Source organism: Trachinotus anak, unplaced genomic scaffold, assembly GCF_046630095.1.
Source record: "Trachinotus anak isolate AG129_WGS33_773 ecotype Australia unplaced genomic scaffold, CSIRO_AGI_Tana_v1 ptg000019l, whole genome shotgun sequence".
NCBI lineage: Eukaryota > Metazoa > Chordata > Actinopteri > Carangiformes > Carangidae > Trachinotus > Trachinotus anak.
The window spans coordinates 21,355,564-21,376,004 of record NW_027273870.1 but is presented as its reverse complement, the minus strand read 5'-3'; the positions used below and the strand labels follow the sequence as shown (position 1 = coordinate 21,376,004).

Sequence of the window (20,441 nt, the reverse complement as noted above, 5' to 3'; positions counted from 1 at the left end):
TTTCATTTGCTTCAAAAACAAACAGACACATAAGAGCTTGCTTTTGTTACTTTGCACTGAAGATTTTTCCTTTCACTTTGTCTTAATTCTAATCTTGAAAATAAACAAAAATCCTCTGAGATGCTGGAGCCATATCTGCAGCTCCTCACAAACACAGAGATAATGAGGTTGCTGAAGAATAGAAAAATAAAAAAGACAGAAACGTTCATTTGTAAGAGGAGATTCCTCTCAGGCAGTCGAAGCTGGTGTGTATATATATAGCAGAGCAGCCTTGCTTGTGCAGGAGGGTGTGCATGCTGATGGCCATCGATCGAAGCAGAAGGTGTTGTCTGGCACTTCAGGCCATTCACACAGACTCCTGGCTTTGAGTGCAGAGTTATATTAACAAGTTTGCCAGTCTGTAATTAATATGAATCTGCTGTTGAGCTTGATGTGCCCTGTTTTTCGGTTATGGAGCCATTTTAACATGCTGTAGAAATATTCTCTGCGGAAGACAAAAGGACCAATTAAGATGTCCACCTTTTAGAATACCCTCAAGACTGTATTTTCTCAGATGTCTCAACATATATGTCTCGGTTTCCAGACACTGTCACTATAAATCATTGTGTTCATTATTTGTTTTGTGTAACTACTGTGCTTTGATTTTATGTCAGTATTTTCTGATTTCATCTTTTAGCCACCCATGTGTTTTTGTCTCTCCAGGGTGGGATCACTGTGGAAGATCATAACAGAGCTGAAACTATTAGCTGCTTAATGGATTGGTTGATTGAGGGAAAATTAATTTGCAACTACTCTGACCATCAATCGATTGAGTCCCATTTCAAGCAAAATTGCAAAATATTTGCTGGTTCCAGCTTCTCAAATGTGTGGAATTGCATCTTTTCTGTGTTTTGTATCATTATAAACGGAATATTTTGAGTTTTGTAAGTGTTAGTTGGACATCAAGTCATCTGAAGCTGTCATTTTTGGCCTCTGGAAAACCCAGGATCCAAGCTTTTCACTTTTTTTTCTAACATTTTATAGAAGAGACAATTAACGGATGAATCAAAAAATAACTGAAAACGAATTGTTTGTTTCAGCCCTTGATCAAAACACTACCCACTTCCTACCCGAGTCCTGAACTGGCCTGAAGCTCATGTTCAACAAAAACTACACCAGTTTGACTTAATGAGACCTTGAGGATAAATGTTAAGTAGATTTAAACTCACTTATTGTTTCTTTTGGTGAAATCATTTCATCTGATATCAGGAAATGTGTGATGGTCAAATAGTCCCAATGATTGCCTCTGCTCAGTTCTACAGTCAGTGTGGCCAGCATGATATGATTTCTCCTAATCCCACCCTTTTCTTCACATTCACTCTTCTACAGTCGCTCGCCAAAGCTCCATAAAAACTTGTGTTCACAACCTGAAAAGTTTCTAAGTCTTGTAACAACTTTAACCCTTCCCCATTGGCAAACGTGAGCCTGTGAAGAAAATGATCATCAAAGCCAGACAAATTTACACCTTAGCCAAGTATCATGAGTCCTGCAATTTCACACAGACCCAGTTTTCCTCCACAGCAACACCAGGAAAACAGCCAAGTTTGCCACTTTCCAGATGGAGGCTAGGCTTTTGAATAATGACTGGCTCTAAAAGTTGCATTTGAATGTCTGCGCTACAGTGTTTACAAAAGTGCTGATCTCTACACTGGTGCTAGAGTCACTGTACATTGATACATACAGCATCCTGTCTCACAGGCTATTCAAAGCTCATTTACATTTCACTGTGAGCATGGATTTTGGTGTATATCAACTATTTTCAAGTGTGATTTGGTGTTGCATTTACCAGAATTATTTCTAATATCTATCACCTATAGTTATCAGAATATTTTGGACTTGAACAAACATCGTTGTGTTGAGTTTACAGGGATGTCTGTAGATACGCTGTAGGCGGACAGGAGAAAAATGTGGGACTGAATTTATTTTTTCCACAAGCTTGTTTACACAGCTCTAAGATGAGCCCTCTTTCCCTTCATTTCTATCAAGGCATTCCTCACTGCACACACACACAGACACACACACACGCACACACACACACACACACACACACACACACACACACACACACACACACACACAGACACACACACCCTGCACATCTCTCTATGTAGCAGCTTCTTCCTCAAATAGAAAATGTGCACTAAAACATGACAGCACTGGCGGCTAGTCTCCGAGAGCAGCCCCGCTCTCCCTGGCCTAGATTCTTTCAAATCCGCTCTGGAAGTGCCTTCGTCCTCAGCTGCACTGCCAGCCCGCCAGAGAGTGAGTGAGCAAGCCATCTGGCTGCACAGCACATCAAATCCCAATCTGTGTTAATTTGAGTGTTATGGCCCATTGTTTATTTTTGAAAAAAAAAGAGGAAGGGAAAGAAACTCACACACAGGATTAATAACCCTTTTGTAGTTAATTCTGTGCAAAGTTTTTCCAAAGTTTTTGCAGGCGTGCGGCTTGCCAGGCACTGCAGGTCACTGCTGAAAATTAGATGTGTCCAACATGGCAAAATAAAGATTTAATATAGCTACAAGACAATAATACTTCATGGGTTCTACCAAATGAAGTACATGCATAAATGGAACATTTTTATAAATAAAATAGACTACTATGTGTGCCAGTAATCATGCGGTGCAGATAAAAGTAATTTGCGTTGTGTTTGTTTCCACCCCCTAGTGAAAAACATTTGGACTGCCATAGGCTTTCATTCATGTTTATTGTTTTTTATTCATATCCCCATCAACAGTCACCATCAGTTACTCTTCCACAGGTTTTTAGAAGTCACTCAGCAGACACTATACATTTCCAGCCAGGTAGCTTCAGCTCACTACATGTATGGATAAATATAAAGATACTGCATTTAAAAAAAATATATATATGGTCCATTCTGAATATTTTGTAATATAACAACAGAGTTCAGCTCTTAGTAAGTACAACACAGTTGTGTTACTTGAAAACTTCCTCTTGATTTACCAGAAGTAAGGAAGTAGTTGAAGCCATATCTCCTTTTCTTTGTCTCTTTACACCCCTTCCCCTCCTCTCCCTCTCTTCTCTCTCACTCACACACACACACACACACACACACACACATACACGCATGCCACCCACCCTGACACATGGTGTGTTATGCAATGGGTGATGCCTAATTACCACTGACATCGCGGAGACTGTTCACTGCGAAATTAATCATGACACAGGCGTCAGCTTTTGATATTTTTCGCCAAGTGCTCTGAGTTCGAACCAGCCAATGTAATTAATAAACCAAATGCACACAAATACTGATAAGTCGCCGACACTGATGTCTTAATAATAACCAGGCACCTTAAAAACCAACACCAAGTGCCACACCACGGAGATAAGTGGGGGAAAGAAAGTGCAGAGGAAGAGCAGAGAAATTGGAGCTAATTATCCTCCAAGTATTAGTATGAGGTTGTTTAGAGTTTTGACTTTGAGAAGCTCCAAATTGTCCTATATTAAGACTTATGTGTAACAAGGGTGTATGAATGTACTGTATCTCTATACAAATTCTCAACAGCTGTGGGTCCACAGTAGCTCGCAGAGGGCTACAGTGCTATTTATAAATCGTAGCATTGTACTGGAAAGCGCTTACAGTATATCCAGTCATGCATAACATAAACAGTTGCCTTCAGTTAGCAGAAAATCTTGCTGTTACTTTATTATTACAAATAGATGAACTGAGACTCCAGAAACACAGCCCACCCGTGTCTGGCATAATTAATGTGACATGCAGCTCATCAGTGCACAAACCTCTAAAAGAGCTGGTTGTTCATTTCTCGAGGTTTGTTTTTTTCATTGCTTCAGTGGCAAATGATCACAAGCCAAGCAGTTTGGGACAAGATGTGGGCTAATTGATTTGACATATTGCTCTTTATTAAAATCAGGTTCAGATATTGTTTACCTCGAATACGAAGCCATATTTTTTTCTCCACACAGCTGTGATCAGCTTTGATCTTCCACAGGCTTCAAAGTGTAATGTATCAGATTTGTTCATTTGTAAAACACAAAGAGAACTCACTTCACATTTGAGACATGTTTTTTTTTTTCAGAAAAAACAGAGGGTTCCTGTGCTTTTTAATTCAAGAAGTGTATTATACTTTTCCTGCACATTGTACCATTAAGCTATATTAGGACCATATGATCTCTCTGCACAGTATGTACATTATATCCTTTATGGCCGTTTCAACTTTTGCACCTTGTCCTCAGCTAGTCTCCAAAGCCAAACCTCCTATTTGCTCTCAGGCTGAGGTGGGTCACTGAGTGCACCTGGGAAAGGAGAGTGCAGAGTAGACAAAGACAACCAAGAAAAGGACTGAGCATAATGAATACAGGTTGTTTTTTCTATTTAAACATTTTCTTTACCTTGTATTTTTCAGCATATTTTTTCAGGCATTTTAATAGTGGACAGCAGTGAGGTGAGAGGCCAGACAGAAGGAATGACATGCAAAACACAAACCAGGTAAGTTGCAATTACATGGCGTTTTTTCTGTGCATTATCTATAGAATACATCATTATACTGTTTCCACTGCCCTGGTAATGGTGCATGTGAAAAGTTAAAACATGATGATTACTGATTCTTCTGATGGTATTTATATCTGATTGGTACTGTTACTACCATAAATGTACAGTAACAGTGTCACAGGAAATGAAAAAATTAAAAGGAAAAGAAAGCAGAGACACAAGAGAAACTTTTGAAAGATCCAGATAATCATGTAAACACTATTATCAGTCTGTCTGACCAAAGGTCACAACGGAAAAATTAGCAGCAGAAAGAACGTTTGAAAGTAGGCCAGAATATATTTTCACAAATCATCAACACAGAACCATATGTGCAAACACTGTACACACACCATACACACACACACACACACGTCGCTGAAGGTCACGAGAGACCCACTGTTAACACACCACAGTTGTTTCCATATGCAAAACCCAGACGCTTCAAATGAGATCAAAGATTCAGATGGGATTCATATTGCTTCGCTATCTATCTTTGTTAAAAAAGTTTTTTTTCATCTCCTGGTAAAAACCGCATGCATGAACACTCGGATGTGTGCACCGTATGTGACAGAGGAGCAGAAGGTAACCTTTATAAATGACACACAAACAGCTAGACAGTGCATCAGAGTAAAGGTGGCTTTTCTAATCCTCTCCCCTCCTGTTGTGTGGTCTCCCTTGTCTACTGTATCGCTACATTACATCCCAGGCAGAGTGACACATTGAGCTTGGCTGTTTCTCTGGCTACTGTTCTGACATTCTGTTTGTCTCATGCTTTATCTGCCTCATTCCTTTAGTTCAAGTCTGCGACACTGAAGTGTACTTCAAGGAAGGACCATTACTATAATACCTGTGTGTCAGTACTGGGACTGTTTTTGACCCATTGCTTAAAGCTGCTCTAATCAATATTGTCATATTAATGGATCAAACAATTATGTGTTGTGTGAGAATGGTTGTTTTCAGTGAGAATTATCACTCAGTTTCCCTAACCTCTATCAAGTGTTTTAGTGTCTTTCAGCTCAGTTTCTTGGTTTTATAGCTAACAGCGTTATTGTTTTGGGTCACTCTTACTGCTCACATGAACCTTGATTCCAGCTGCTGGAAGGAGCGCCAGCTGTGCAGCTACTACCTGCTCAGCACCAAACTCCAGAAAAAGTTAGCAAATAGCTGGTGGAATTCGTCATTTAGAAACTAAAGATCTGAATATTAGTGTTGCTTAGTTGGCGGAGACCAAAACAGAGCTAAAAGGAGAAGTACAACTGGAAAAAACCTTTAACCTTATTTTCGGTAAAAGTCATCTAACTTAACTTAAGTGTTTTTATCAGATTTGACTAGAGATTCAATACATGCAGTTTTTATGTCCTGGTGATGACCACAGGAAGTGCAGTTATGACTCTTTCCCCATTAATTAATACTTTATGGTATTTGATACTTCAACTGTATGACTTCACAAAAAAAATCACAAGGAACATGAGTCACAAATGAAAAGTTAGTGACATGTGTTCAACCAGGAGCTTTAAGCTAATTTCAGTGACTTCAAATATATATATATATATATATATATATATATATATATATATATATATATATATACACACACACACACACACATACATATATACATATATACATATATACATATATATATGTACATATATTGCACATCGAAATCAAGCACAGTCACATTTCAAAACCATAACATACTAAAATGTATGAAATTCAATCTGAGCATTTGCTTTTAAGCCCCGACCACCTTGGCATCTAGATACAGCAGGATGAGGAGAATGTTTGCAAGCAGACTCCAGGAATATCAATTCATAATGTACTTGACACAGTTTTGTTGAACAACACATTATTTAGTGATAATTTTATGCATGTTAATAATCTGATCTGAAGTCAGGCTGTAGCCTATACGCAGTGTTCCCACTGAATATGTATTTCTGACTACACTGAGGGTAAACATGTTATTTAATCATCAACATGTTTTCAATTGTCATTGCTTAAGTAGGATGAACAAACCCCAGGTGGTGTACACATAGTACGAGAAACTTTCTGCAGGGAGGGAGGCTGAACGCATCTCATTCACCATTTAAACAATTCGTGCCATCCGTGTAGTAGGGCAACTTAAGGTGAACAGCAATCTGTGTCAAAAGTGGGACTGGATGGTGGACTTATTTATGTTATCTGAGTCTCACGAGAGACTCACACAGATTTTACATAATGTGATGTTTATTTTCTATCTAGCATTGAATTTTTTAAGTTTAAATTACACATGCATTTAAATAATGCATCTAAAGTATTATCCATCTATCTATGATATGATGCTACAGGTCTTCACAAATATATTTCTTTCCTGATCTGGAATCAGTGAAATATGCCTTAATTTGAAATGTTGTAAAGCAGAAATTTTCACACTGATACAGTCAAACTTTAATGATTCTGTAATTGTAATTATACCTCTGGGTGGATTAATTTAAATTGTGCAAGTTGGTTGTATAACCCTTAAACTCACCACATATTTGAATGCTTTCATACCAGTAATACCATTTCTAGTTTATTAGATATTGGACTAATTTCTTAACTTGGATTAACAGTGAAAATGTAATCTAATATTTAGCCAGGGTGAATATTTAATCAAAGGCTAGAATAATGATCATATTTGAAAATTATACCATGATAGCAAGAGATTTTGTTTTGTTTTGCATTTCCTGCATGCAATCTCTGTCGTGGAGTACTTGCACCACTTAAAGTTATTATATGTAACTTTTCCACATTAAAATGTCTAAAGATTTTATTTTTATTTTTTTTTTTGTTGTGTACTTACATTATCCCAAATGTTCCAGCAATTCTCAAACCTAAAGAAATACATAATTTTAATATTGGTAATGGTGCATTTCTATTGGTCACCTGCCAATGGCGTCGTATCCCCTATGCCCCTGTGATGGGGTTATGGTTGCCTGCCAGGGGCACAAAATTTTCTTGTATCCAGTTTTAAGCAACATTTTAAAGATACATTGGATCAAAAACTGGCAGAGAAAAAAGCTAGGCAAATGTTAGGCACCTCAGCTGTCATGAGACATCCCAGGTCCCTGAAGATTGTCAGCAAATCATTCTTTTTAAAGTGGATCTGCTTTATTTGTTGTTTCTACCGGTTTTAATCCCCTGGTCCATTTGTTATGGAGAGGACAACTCTATGGATAATTCGGCTGCCGGTAAAAATCTCCAACAACTGACACAGAGGGAATCCAAACCAGAAGAGACAACAACTTCCACGATCCCACGCTATTTCATGACATCACCCAATGCTGTCTTTTGTTTTTGGTTTTATTGAGACAGAGATTGAAAGATTTTACTGAGCATCCGTTAAGAAGTTACATACTGTGTGTTTAACATACATTTTTATTTACACTTAACTGTAGTTTCTTTTTTTTTACAGTCAACCTACACTGACCATGTCTGTAGAGTTCAGATTTAAAAACATGATAGTTCCCATAGCAACTCTAGTTAAAATTCAATAGTATCTCATGTCTGACCTTCATAGGCAGGAGTCTTATCATCCAACTGTGGGGTTATTCAGTCTGTTTGCCAGATTTGGTAACAGATGCAGCTGTACGAAAGTCTGCCTCAGACACACAGAGCGAAATGAGGTTTGTCATCACAAAATATGTGTTAGCTAGAAAAGTGTTTACTGTGGCAAATGGGCACATTTAATGAAAACAGACCTGTGATGCTTGCACAGATGGGCTCCAAGTTGCTGCATATAAGGTAAGAGGCATGAAATGTGCCACATGCAGCATGCTTGCTCAACAACAGAAAGTAATGGCCAGGTTGGTGATGATGCATCTATCATGATCTCGCTCCAGCAATCTACTATGATGCTGAACAGCTAATCCAAACAATTTTGGACAAACACACCTAAAACAGGGATAAATATTCAGTAATTCTGTTAAAGCCGCCATAATCAATATGCTTTATTAACACCGGATCACATGACTGTTGCTTCTCGTGACAAACTCACTGAGAGTAATCACTAACTCTTCAGTTCCCCTCAGCTATAAGGGGAATTTTAGCATCTTTTAGCTCATTGTTTTGGTTTCATCAGTGGCAATTTTATTTTATTTTATTCTCATCGGTGCTGTTTACAGACGCAGAAGGGAACTGTACACTGTCTGTAAAGAACCAAACAGCAGACAAAGTTAGTGACTAGCTGGTAAACATGGTTAGCAGGTAAACAGCCACATAATTGAAACCAAAACAGAGCTAAAAGGAGACCTCTCGGGAATACTAACGTTGCTGTGTATCTGCTGGATGTGTACAGTTTGCTCATAAGTTCATAATATCAACTTAAAGGATGATAAATGTTGCAGTTACAACTTGTTTATGCTTCCTAGGTTTAATTTCTAAGAGCTAATGTCCAGAATTAAGTCACAAAAAAGGGGCTGATGTGATAAGCAAAAATATATTGTCAGAATTACTTGTTTGATGCAAAGTCAACACTAAAATATTTAAATAGCCAAATCAAAGTTGTGAGAAATGAGAGGAAATTGCAATTAAGTCAATTACTGCTGGGACAGCTACTTCAGCACTTTAGAAATGGATGGTCCTGAAGAATAACTCTGCTAAACTGGAACAATAAGCAGCTGACGGAGAATGGGTGGTGACAGACTTCTTTACTGATTAAAACTACCTCTTTAATTACCACACATGATGGGGACAGGGTCTTCTGCTGAGTTGACAAGTGTTTTGTTTCTGAGTTAACATGCTCCAATTCACTTGCCCCCATGAGGCGCAGCAAGCACCTCTCTGTTATGCCTTTGACCCTCTCAGCTACTGGAGTTGTCTGCTATGTGTCCAAAGTGGAGTGGAAGCCTGCTCCGAAACATAGCAATCACTCATTTAAAAGTGCCCCCCCTTCACCCCTGGCTTCCCCCCCCCCCCCAAACAAGACAGCTATTTTTAGCTTCCATGTATGTACAATATTTTCAGGCCAGCGTGATTGTCATTGATTTGACTAAAACGATGGTGCTTGAACGCTCGGTGAGAGTCAATGGAGCTGCCTTCAATTTTTACCAGAGAGGCAGCCAATTATAACTGATTTTATATCATCTGTGTTCTGCTGTCAGTCTGCAAATTCTTATGACTCTGTTACTGAGGAAAAAATCTGTGATGCACAGCTAAATTAGATTTGCTCATGATGTGTTTGACTGGCACCCATTATGTGCAATGGACAAGTGGGTGCTGCATGAATGAGGGTGTGAAACGTTGGTTATATCTCAATTCTCCTGCTTTTTCTGAAGCAGGTCCCCATTCATGGGTGATTAACAGGCAGATCAGGGAGGTGGGCAGTGTTGCTTGGATGGCTTTGACTAATCTAACTGCTGCTGCCTCGCTTGGGTAATGGCTGCAGGCTGGCTTGGAAAACCCAGACAAGCAGTGAGGAGAAACATTCAAACCACTGTGCAGAGCTTCACTCACAAAGAATAAGTCCTACGTGCACACTTTTACACAGCCACGTGAAATAGGCTACTACAGAATGTGACTCCACTGACTGACAACTGCAGAGATTAAACTGATTATTGGACGTTGCCAGAGTAAAACCAAAGTCTACACTCACATCAATGCCATGAATTTTTGGCAGTAAAATGTAAATACAGCTTAATCCGAATGATAGTCACAACCATTTTTGTTGATGTTGGTGTCACAGATAAACAGAGACACATCTTACTTTCTCACAAGAACATTATCACAGAGCTATACTGATCTCATCTCATTGAAGTTATAGTATGCCAGCTTAACTGTGTGTGATAGATTCTGGACAAAGTGTGGGTATACATCCATGTTATCTGTTATTCTTTTTGTGGTTATTCATCTTTAAACAATATTCCTTTTATTGGTGCTTTTCACTCTCATGAGCTGACAGCACTCGAGTGTGTGTTTTCACTTGAAGAGGATGATCGTGCTCATGTGTAGTTAGACATTTTTGGATCATGTTTTTTAGAATTGAATGGAATTCATCAATGATAGTAGTTGATCGTTCATGAGCAAAGACAACTGCTTGTTTGTTTGGCAGATCAAAAGGAAAACAAATCCAGGTGAAAATCGGTTTTGAGCACATGAAATCTGTGTTTTGTTTCATTAGGGGTGTGAAATTAAGTTGTTTTTTTTTTTATCATAGTTTGACATGGACTGAATTAAGTGACATCCTGACCACTCAATAGATTAAAACAGCAATAGAAATATTGCTCCACCTAGTGGAGGCAGACGTTACAGGGCAACATCCTGACTGGACTTCACTCTCACAATACAATGACTACTCAGTATTTGTGGGGTTTACAAGCTCCATGCATTCACTGTAAAGTGAGACCCCATCTAATCTAAACGTCGGAACGTACACCGGCTCCACGGGAAGTCTTTTCAGAGGTGGCACTCGAAAAGATGGAGAAAAAAAAAAAAAAAACCCAGTATAAAGTACAGTGAGAGAAGAGGACGGAGGATTTAACGCCGACAGAAAATGTATCAGACTCGCAGAGGGTAAATCATTTCACCCATACAGACCGGCCTCGCACTGCTCGTCTGAGAGTTGAATACGGTGCCCTATTTCCAGACGGCTCTGACTACCTGCGCTCCGAGCCCCTCCCTCCCCTCTCTGCCTCACCCCCCCCCCCACCCCCCCACCCCCCGCCTCCTCCCCCTCCTCGGAGTTTGTGTTGCACTCGTTGCAGTAGGAGGGTCCATGTCCACAGAATGACGTCGCTGTGACTGCAAGTCCGACAGACTCCTTCGTTTGTTTTTATTACTCTTTTTATCTGGGGCCCAGGATCGGTAATCTGCAAAATTACGGCCATAATGTGAGCTCATCTGCCGCTGTCGTCCGACCCGCCGCTGCCGTTCGTCCTGTCAGGAGCGGCGCCTCGCTGCTGAGGATTACTAGTGATAATACGCAGTAGACTTCTCCAGTGCGCGTAGCTGTCAAACTGAAAACTATGTATTGGAAAGAGTAGACAGAGCACATTTGTTGATATTCATTGACTTTGCTTTGCGTGTCTTTTTTTTTTTTTTTTTTTTTTTTTTTGTCCTCTGGATTATCGCTGCCCAGCAACACAGCCACCTGACAACTCTGAATGTCGTAATTAAGGTAAGGAAGGACAGAGCTCAGCGTCTGACTGTACATTTTAATTTGGCGCTGGGTTTCAGGGGATGACAGCAAACTCTCCGCTGTTAAGTCGGACAGCTGAACACTTGCATCCCCGGTCGGTGTGCTGTGGGAGAGGGATCTAATAACTTTCAACCGGGACCGTTAGCCCCGCGTCTGGTCCGTGATAAAAGTCGCCAAGAAGTTTATGCTGCCTAGTTTCACTATAAATAAAATTAGCCTCAACAATTTTATTAAAATTGAGAGCAGATTTTATATTTACGTACGCACCTGTCTAGAGGTGCTGAGAAATACGTCGTGCTGCCAGTTCTTTTCTAAAAATATGACTTAAATGATTTTTTTTTTTTTTTTTTTTTCCCCCCCTACTGCACTTAGTCCATAGCGTTATTCGAAAAGCCGCAAATGCAATGACTTACATACGGAAGAAAAAAAACTTAGAAACAAATAATTTTGTATTTATTCTGCGCAAACGCAAAATGGAGAGAAATGCAGAGAGCTGCATGTCCAACAGAGGCAGGACAATCGCGGCTGGAGTATAAGGGAGAAATCATGAAGTTGACATCCCTGGTATTTTTTCGTCTTATATTTAAGGATCTGCGCATATGTGTGCGGGATATTTTGCAGTCAGCCTGCATAACTTTATCTCAGATATCTTGGCTGCTGGAGAGCTGAGCCCGTCAAAGAGTGCGCCGTGGCATGAAAAATGCCACGGCAATAAATATTGAAACATCACCCGAAGCAAAGCCCTGTCAGCGTAATTGCTTATATCTCAATTTCTGTCTGTATTCTTCATGCTTTTTCACACGACGGTGCCACTTCGGCCGCTAAAACAACATTTCAAGTTATGTCGCAGCTATGTTGTGGCTGCAAGAGCAATAACTATTGAGTGACAGCTTCCGGACCAATCCATGAATTGGCTTGATGAGGCTGGTGGATTTCTGGCTCAGCTGTCCAATAGAGGCGCAGTAGAGGTGGGCATTTAAACAAAAAAGCCCAGCCGACGTCACTTAGATACATTAACCCTTGCAATGCGTTTTTCTTCAAGTTATCATTGTACATCCCCTGTAGTGCAGCGATAAGGAGCTTTATCTGTGAGAGAGGAAATACTGTACAGACTTGCTTTGGACTTTTTCGGATTTCGCGTAATGTTTATAGTTTTTGTCACGGATTTTTAAACGGTAAGGCATTACGATATCAAAATAAGTGAAACCTGTTACAAGTTATTTGTAAATGAAGTATTTCTACTTCTTCCTCTCTGATTTGCCTCATTAGGATTTTGTCCACTGAAGCAGAACTTACTGCTCTGCCATCAAAACAAAAGACTATATAAAAGACTATATACACAATGTAGATTTAAATTTGATTAGCATATAATCTATATTTAAGTCTCACATGAGACCGTAATGTCTGCTTAAAGGCAAAAACCTGTAATACAGCTGGACCATAGTAAACTTGAAACAACAGCATTGTGAACTTTTCTTTCTTTTTTTCCTTCTTGACTTATTCACCAGGTGAATCAATGAGCCAGCAATGGAGACCAAAAGATACCAAAGTTTCTTTGATGGAAGCGATACAGAGAACAGATGGTCTCAGGTCCCCAGCACAATGGAGTACTGCTGCAGTACAGAGGATTCGAGTCTGACTAGCAGTGATATCCTGATGGACATAGTCAATGTCAGCTGCCCTGCTGGAAGCCCGGCCACCGACTGCAAAGACAACAATACAAAGAAGCAGGAGCAGCCAATGCTTCGGCTCAGCCAGAACCAGCCATTTGTTCTCCCACACTTCAACAACTCTCTCCACGGTCACAAGCAGGAAATGGACTCCAAGGAGCTTTCCAAGACTGTGGCTGAGTCCATGGGTCTGTATATGAATGCTGCCAGAGAGGCAGACTTTGCCTTTAGCCAGCATGGGGGCAGTACCAGCCCTGGGAAGATGTATCCAGCGTGTGGACGGCCCCTAGAGGAGACTCAGGGTGGTTCCACAAAGAGTCCCAAGTTAAAACCATTTGGTTTCCAGCAGTCCAGCGTCATTCCCAGAGAATGCACCACTGGGACTCCAGTTAGCTCAGCATCTGTGCTGGCCTCATCTCTGTCCTGCAGCCCCCAGACCTCCAGCTCCATCTCCAGCCCTGGGGGCAGCAACAATATGGTGTCATCAACCACCAGTCCTCCTACGTGCTTTGGACCAGTGTGCTCATCCGTCAGCAGTCCTGTCAGCCAGACGTCTTGTGCTGCAACTCTGGCCAACATCAAGCGCAGGAATTCAGCCACATGTAGCCCTGTAGAGTCCACCACAGTGGGCTCACCACCACTCACCAGCCCACTCAATGTCATGAGGTCTCCCATGTCCAGCCCCCAGAGTATGAGTAGTGTGAGATCGCCTCCGTCCTGCAGCACTACGTGTAACATCAGGTCATCTGTGTCGAGCCCCACAGGTGGCAGCTGCACCAGCACCGCCAACAACTGCAACACAGTAAGGCCCTCCATCTCCAGTCCGGCCACAGGGAGCACTATGGCTGTCAGCAGCCCACAGAACCCGTCCTCTGCTGGGTTTCCCGTGTCCAGTCCTGCTGGTGGACTGGGTTTGGTGCAGAATGACACCAACAGCCCAGAAGCAACAGGTCTGACCAGAGACACAGACTTCAAAAACTTTGAGTTTCCTAAAGTAGAGATGGTAGACAGGGAGGTCTTCAATGTCGGCTTAGACGAGATGGGCATGGTTAAGTACATTAAGAACGAGCCTGGAACTGACTTCAGGAGCACGTGCTTAGGTAGCTCCAAATGTAGTGTGAGTAGCACACCCTTTATCACACAGATTAAGAATGAGCCAAACAAAAATGAGGGATGTATGAATCAACAGCCCTACGGTGAGCAGTCACCGTCCCTTGGTCTCTTCCCTGCATCTGAGACCACCTATTTGTCCCTGAGGAATAACATTGATGAATACAGTCTTTCTGGTATCTTAGGACCCCCTGTCTCCTCTATGAATGGGAACTATGAGCCCGATGTGTTCTCCAACAATGTCCTGTCTAAAGGGGTTAAGCAGGAGTCCAATGATGGCAGCTATTACCAAGAGAATAACAGCATGCCCACATCGGCCATTGTTGGAGTTAATTCTGGTGGACACTCATTCCATTACCAGATTGGAGCCCAAGGAACAATGTCTTTCACGCGGCATGATGTGAGGGACCAGTCCAACCATTTGTTGAATCTAATTTCGCCCGTAACGGCGTTAATGGAGTCGTGGAAATCTCGGCCAGGCATGTCAGCCAGAGGTGAAGGATACCCGGGTCAGAACTGCATCACGGACAGCATGTCGAGGTAAGGAGAATGAGTGTCTTTCAGTGTATCTCTGTCAGATCTCTGGCTTAAAAATTGTGACGTTTTCTGAGTTGTAATAAATATTCCAGCTTTGCTTTATAGAGAGTATTAGTTTACATTTTACCTAAATAATGATTTTTTTGTGACTGTACCTGTATAATAGCCAATAGCCTGACTCTCTGGAGGGTCAGATAAATGGACGGCCAGTTTGTTACAGTTACTCGTATTGCACAAGGGATTTAGGGTGTTTGCTTTGAGAAGTGCTAAATAATAACAACAGCAGGGCTTGGGAAAGGCGGCGGGATGCTGGCTGGGGGAACAGGAATTAAAGGACGGGGTCCAGGTCATTGTTATAGTAGCATGTGATCACAACATCATCTCTGCTAGCACTGCCCTGTGCTCTACTGTAACACAGAGGCAAAGTTTACCTCTTATCAGGGCCTGTGTGTATGTACAACAACAAAATTTATTGGTCTGTTATCGGGAGGTCCAGCTAAGACCTTGTGTAATGCAAATATCTGTTTTTATGGGCCCTAGGCCATTGGCAGCATCATAAATTATGAATGATTGATCACATGCTTTTGTTGCCAATCTGATGAAATAAACAGTTGCTTTTGTGAGGGTGGGGGCTGAAACAAAACAAACAGGCCAAAGGGAAAAAATCTATAACAGCAGCCAATCTGGCAAAGTACAACTTTGACACAGTTGTTGTGCTTCCAATGTATTCTGTTGTCCTAGTTGCATATGAAGTTGGAGGAAGTAAATTATCGTCAGCATAATTAATAACAGTGAATATCAAAGCCACACATAGTACCTGTATGCACATTAACCTAAGAGTGAGAGATGCTGCTGTTTCTTTACAGTAAATCAAAGGGGAGGTTTGTGGTCCTGTAATTTGGTTGCAATGTGTGTTTTGTGTTTGTAAATAACAGTGACTGTCTATTGGTGTTCTTATAAAACACATTGCCATCATCTATTTATGCATTGGATGTCATAAATTCACAGTTTTTATGAGCTACAGCAAGAAGCACTAAACAAAGTCATAAATGACTTCCTGCTTACTCGGCTTTGATAAGAGTCAGACGCTTGCTGTAAGAGAAGTACAGTGCCATATTTGACATTGTTTGGAGATTGCTGCATGTTGCCCCGTTATGTTTGACCACTGTGACATGACTGTGACAAGTCCAGACTGAGTTTGGGCAGTGATGTTGCACAGAATCTCAAAATTGAGATTTATAAGATAAAAAAAAAAATCCTGATTGAATTTGTTGAAGCCAACTTTGCATTGTATGCGCTGCCATTTTCAGTTGTCTGTATTCATTTTCTTCAGCTCAGCCGTTGTCATTCAGATTGCAGGGACAAGTTTGCAGGAAGGGATGGGGGAAAAAAAATAGACAGTTTATAACAGTGTTAAATCACTGCATATTCACATAGTTCATCAACTGCCAATTTGATTTATGGTAGCTTGCGTGTGTTATGCAAACCAGCGCTGATGATAATGGTTGGTTGTGCCTTTACATTTTTAAGTTAAGAGTTTATGCATCTATTATAACTTAATTATTACAAGATAAGATATAAAAAACTATACTGTAAGATATGTGGTCTGATTTGGTCACACTGAATTATATATTGAGTTAAGTCTTGCTTAAGGCCAGATTAATTCACATATAGGTTTCATACCTCATAAAAACTACATTAGATGGCTGTCTTAATATTTTTGTATTTTTTATGGAGAAGTAATAGAGTAAATACATTTTACTATGCTTGAACCTATGTGTGGATTTTTTATACTGCAACTCACCCATAGATCTAACCTAATTATCTTATCAGTATTTTGTCTCCTCTGTTTGACATGTTTATTCAGTTTTATATGTACGGTACACACTTGTCTAGGGAGTAGATACTCCGTCTATGTGTGTGTATGTGTGTGTGTGTGTGCGCTATAACAAGGCTTGCAGCTCTGAGGAGACTGATACAGCCCGTTACCTTGGAGGCGACCCATATGGCAGGAGCCAAAGCGATGTTGACGGGATCACTGCCACCTTGGTCCTAATGAGATCCAGCTTAGCCCTAATGTCAGACAGGATGACAGTAAGAGATGGGCCACATGGCAGCCAGCCAGGCCGGCAGAGCAGCAGACAGGCTCAAACACACATATACATACATACATACAATTCATGCATATAAACACACGCACGCACACACACACACATGCATACATACAGAAATGTCTTGGATAGAATGGAAGAATCTTAATATTCTTTAAAAGGTTGCTGCCTACTTACACTGTCCTGTAACACCAGTAGTATTGTATTGATTGACAGCTATACTTAGACATAAACATAGGCTTATTGCATCCTGCCTGAAATCTCAAAGTGCACTGCAGGAAAGCTGTGATACCGTCGAGCTTTGGACTGACTACATGGTGCCCAGGCCCAGTATCTCATAGGCAAAAATATTACGTAACCATTAAAAAGCACAACTAAAACTCTTTGATCCACCGAAGCCTTGGATGACAGAGTGTAAAATCCCTTGGCTCTTTTTTTTCTCACTTTGGTTTCCTCTGTAAATGGTTTTAATTAAAAATGGCTGCTCATCTGAGCAGTCTGGATTACTTTGTGCAAAAACGTTTTAACTCAGATTCACAAGAGAGGAAGAAGGGGGGAAAAGAGTCGCCTTAACCAGAACTGTTGTATTGATGTGATGTTTATTTAAACTTATTGCTTAGATAAACCGTTCTTATTTTTTTCATTACCAAAAAAAAAAGTTTAATTCCTTTATTTATTCTCTTGAAGAATAATAAAAAGCTGTGCAATATAAATCAGATTTGTATATGGAAATTATGATAAAATGACCTACATTAGTGCGCTGGATTATATTTGCTTGCTGCCTAAATCTCCAAATCTCTTTTCACCCTATTTAGGACATTTTTGTGCTGGTTTTCACAGCAGTGTTTCCCCAAATAAAATTACTCTATAACTTTTCAGTCCCCTGACCTAATAATTTCATAATCTGACAAATGGTAAAGATTCAAAATAGAAGCCAACAATGGATTTTTTCATTAGTGAGCAGCACCTTTCTATAGCCTGACATTTTCCCCGCTTTAAGCTTGCAGTCAGGTTCTATAGATTGACAGAATGCCCATCACGAGGAAGCACCAGACTGAAGAGGGGAGAATGCTTTGCTCTGGACTCTGGCCAACTCTCAATGTTCTGTAGAGGGATGAAAAGGCATACTCCTGAGAGCACACTAATAAGGCTGTAATTGTATGTTCCTCCACTAAATTAATGGATGGAAATGATTTGATTAATTCAGACACTGCTGGATACTAATATCCAATTAAATCCCAACACCAGGCATGCACAAGGGCTCCTAGTGCATTATGGGTTCCTGACTATAAAGGGGGCAGCTGCTTGTTTGGGTTGTGAAAAGGGTGCTACAGGTGAAGGTGTTGGGGAATCGTTGTGGGTCTCATCTGTCTATGCATTAATTTGTGCATTCTCCTGTGTGCTGTCAACTATTTGATATACAGTAGTAATTAAATGAAGAATACAATGACTTAATTGTGCTGAATTCTATCTTTAGCGCATATGCCAACAAACTCAAAGTAACAGGTTCATGTTTTTCTATCATTAGTGTCACTCAGTAACTTGATAAAATAAAATTTAATGAATGTCAGGTAACCATCATGTGCTCAGTGTACAGACTTTAGTAGTCATGTTCAGGAAGAAATAAAGCCTGTGCTTTCCCATGACTCTCACTGCAGAACATTGCAAAGATTAACTGGTCATAAGATTTTTAAAAATGATTTCATTTATCAATGTGTTTCAAAAGGGATTTTATGATTAATCCAAACACTAAGGCAGTTTGAGAGAAAATTGAGTGAATGGTCAAGCTTTTCATTGTGATTGAAACCCTGTGAAATAAATAATAGCCCTGTGAAGGACAGTGGGAATAGTTAATCTCAGAATAGTTATTTGCAATGAAGTGATATAGCATAAAGTGATATAGCATAATACAGCACATAAAACAATGTACGGGTACCTTGCAGTACAATTGTGTGACATTAAAAAGTTCTAATTGGGATGGCTGATCAAAATCTGTCAGACACTACAGGACTTGGCAGGACATACTCAGGAATGCTTTTTTAAGGTTGATATACAGACAAGTACAGATTATACTAAACTACTATACACATAAGAACAATGTTAAAACTATCAAAGTGTAATATTTTTCAGGTTATACATATTTAATGTGTGCTGAAATATACTGAAAATGTCTCCTGAACTGTTATCATAGCACTTTGGAACAAGCACATGAATAAATCACTGTCTGTGTACGGGGCTCTTTGGCAGTTAAAAACTTGCATTGTGCAGCAGTCCAGTCCAACAGTGAGTGATGAAAATTAGCTTGTTCTCCCAAGCAGAAATTAGCCTTTTATTTATTTATTTATTTAATTTTTACAACAAACTCACAGATAGGTAGCTTTATATTTTCAACCTTAGAACATTGAACATTGAAAATATATTATGCCATGACAGACTTGAAGCAGCACCTGGCCCACCCCAATGTCCTAAACCATTCCTCTTAAAAAAGATGAATAGATGAATGAAATGTTTATAATATTTTTCTCAATATTTCCCCTCTTTTGTGAATTTTTATCAATATAGCAAACAAATAAAAAATAAAAAAAGACAACTAATGTCTGCTAGAAAAAATCTAAATGAATAAAACACCTGAATGAAAAAATATTAATACATGGAGCCCAAGAGCATCCAATTCTTTTTTATCTTCTGGGCAGCCCATCACTTGTTAGTGTGGGTGGATTGGAGTCCGTGTTAAGCAGAGTGGGGATGCAGTATTCAAGGTATGAGTAGTAAGAGTTGGTCCTACTCCCTACTGTTCTTAAAATATAAAGAATTATCCTTCAAAACGGTAAAGATAAAAGCTCTTTGTGAGGCATTTTAGACCTTGGCTTCAAGGTGAAAACCTGTAAAGAGTAAAGAGAAGGACTTCTGAAGAGCTCGGGAGTTTTTAAGCAAGGCATTCATATGGTTGCATGAGGCAACTAAGGATTATCATACACAAATAAATGTTTTATCCTGGACTACACAGATGTTACAAAAATGATACAATTTGAGATGTTTTTTTTGTCAGTATATGCACACCACACTTTTAGACTACACTGTAATTATGGAGTGTGGTTTTTTTTTAATGAAGTTTGAATCATTAAAAGGTTTGCTGAGAATTTGTTTATCCAAATATTGTGTGAATACAACTATAAATTCACTTGAGGTAACTAAAGATGTAAAATTATACAGAATTCACTATGAGCATGTCAACTTGGGCTGTCAGAATTTTTTCTTTGTATCTACAATTGCCATCACAGACAGCCAGTATACCTTGTTGTACTGCAATC

General features: G+C 39.9%; 1 protein-coding gene across 2 annotated transcripts in view; it reads left to right on the top strand.

The window, feature by feature from the left end:
* Positions 1–11,289: 11,289 nt before the first annotated feature.
* Positions 11,290–20,441, top strand: part of nr3c2 (nuclear receptor subfamily 3, group C, member 2) — a 71,556-nt gene continuing 62,404 nt past the window's right edge. Inside the window, exons 1-2 of one of the 2 annotated variants that reach the window (XM_071503211.1) lie at positions 11,290–11,681; positions 13,211–15,022. In XM_071503211.1, the coding sequence (XP_071359312.1) occupies positions 13,230–15,022 (1,793 nt within the window). In that variant the 5' untranslated portion in view covers positions 11,290–11,681; positions 13,211–13,229. Of the gene's footprint in view, positions 11,682–12,748; positions 12,878–13,210; positions 15,023–20,441 lie in introns of those variants that run through there. The other variant, XM_071503212.1, reaches the window with a different exon arrangement.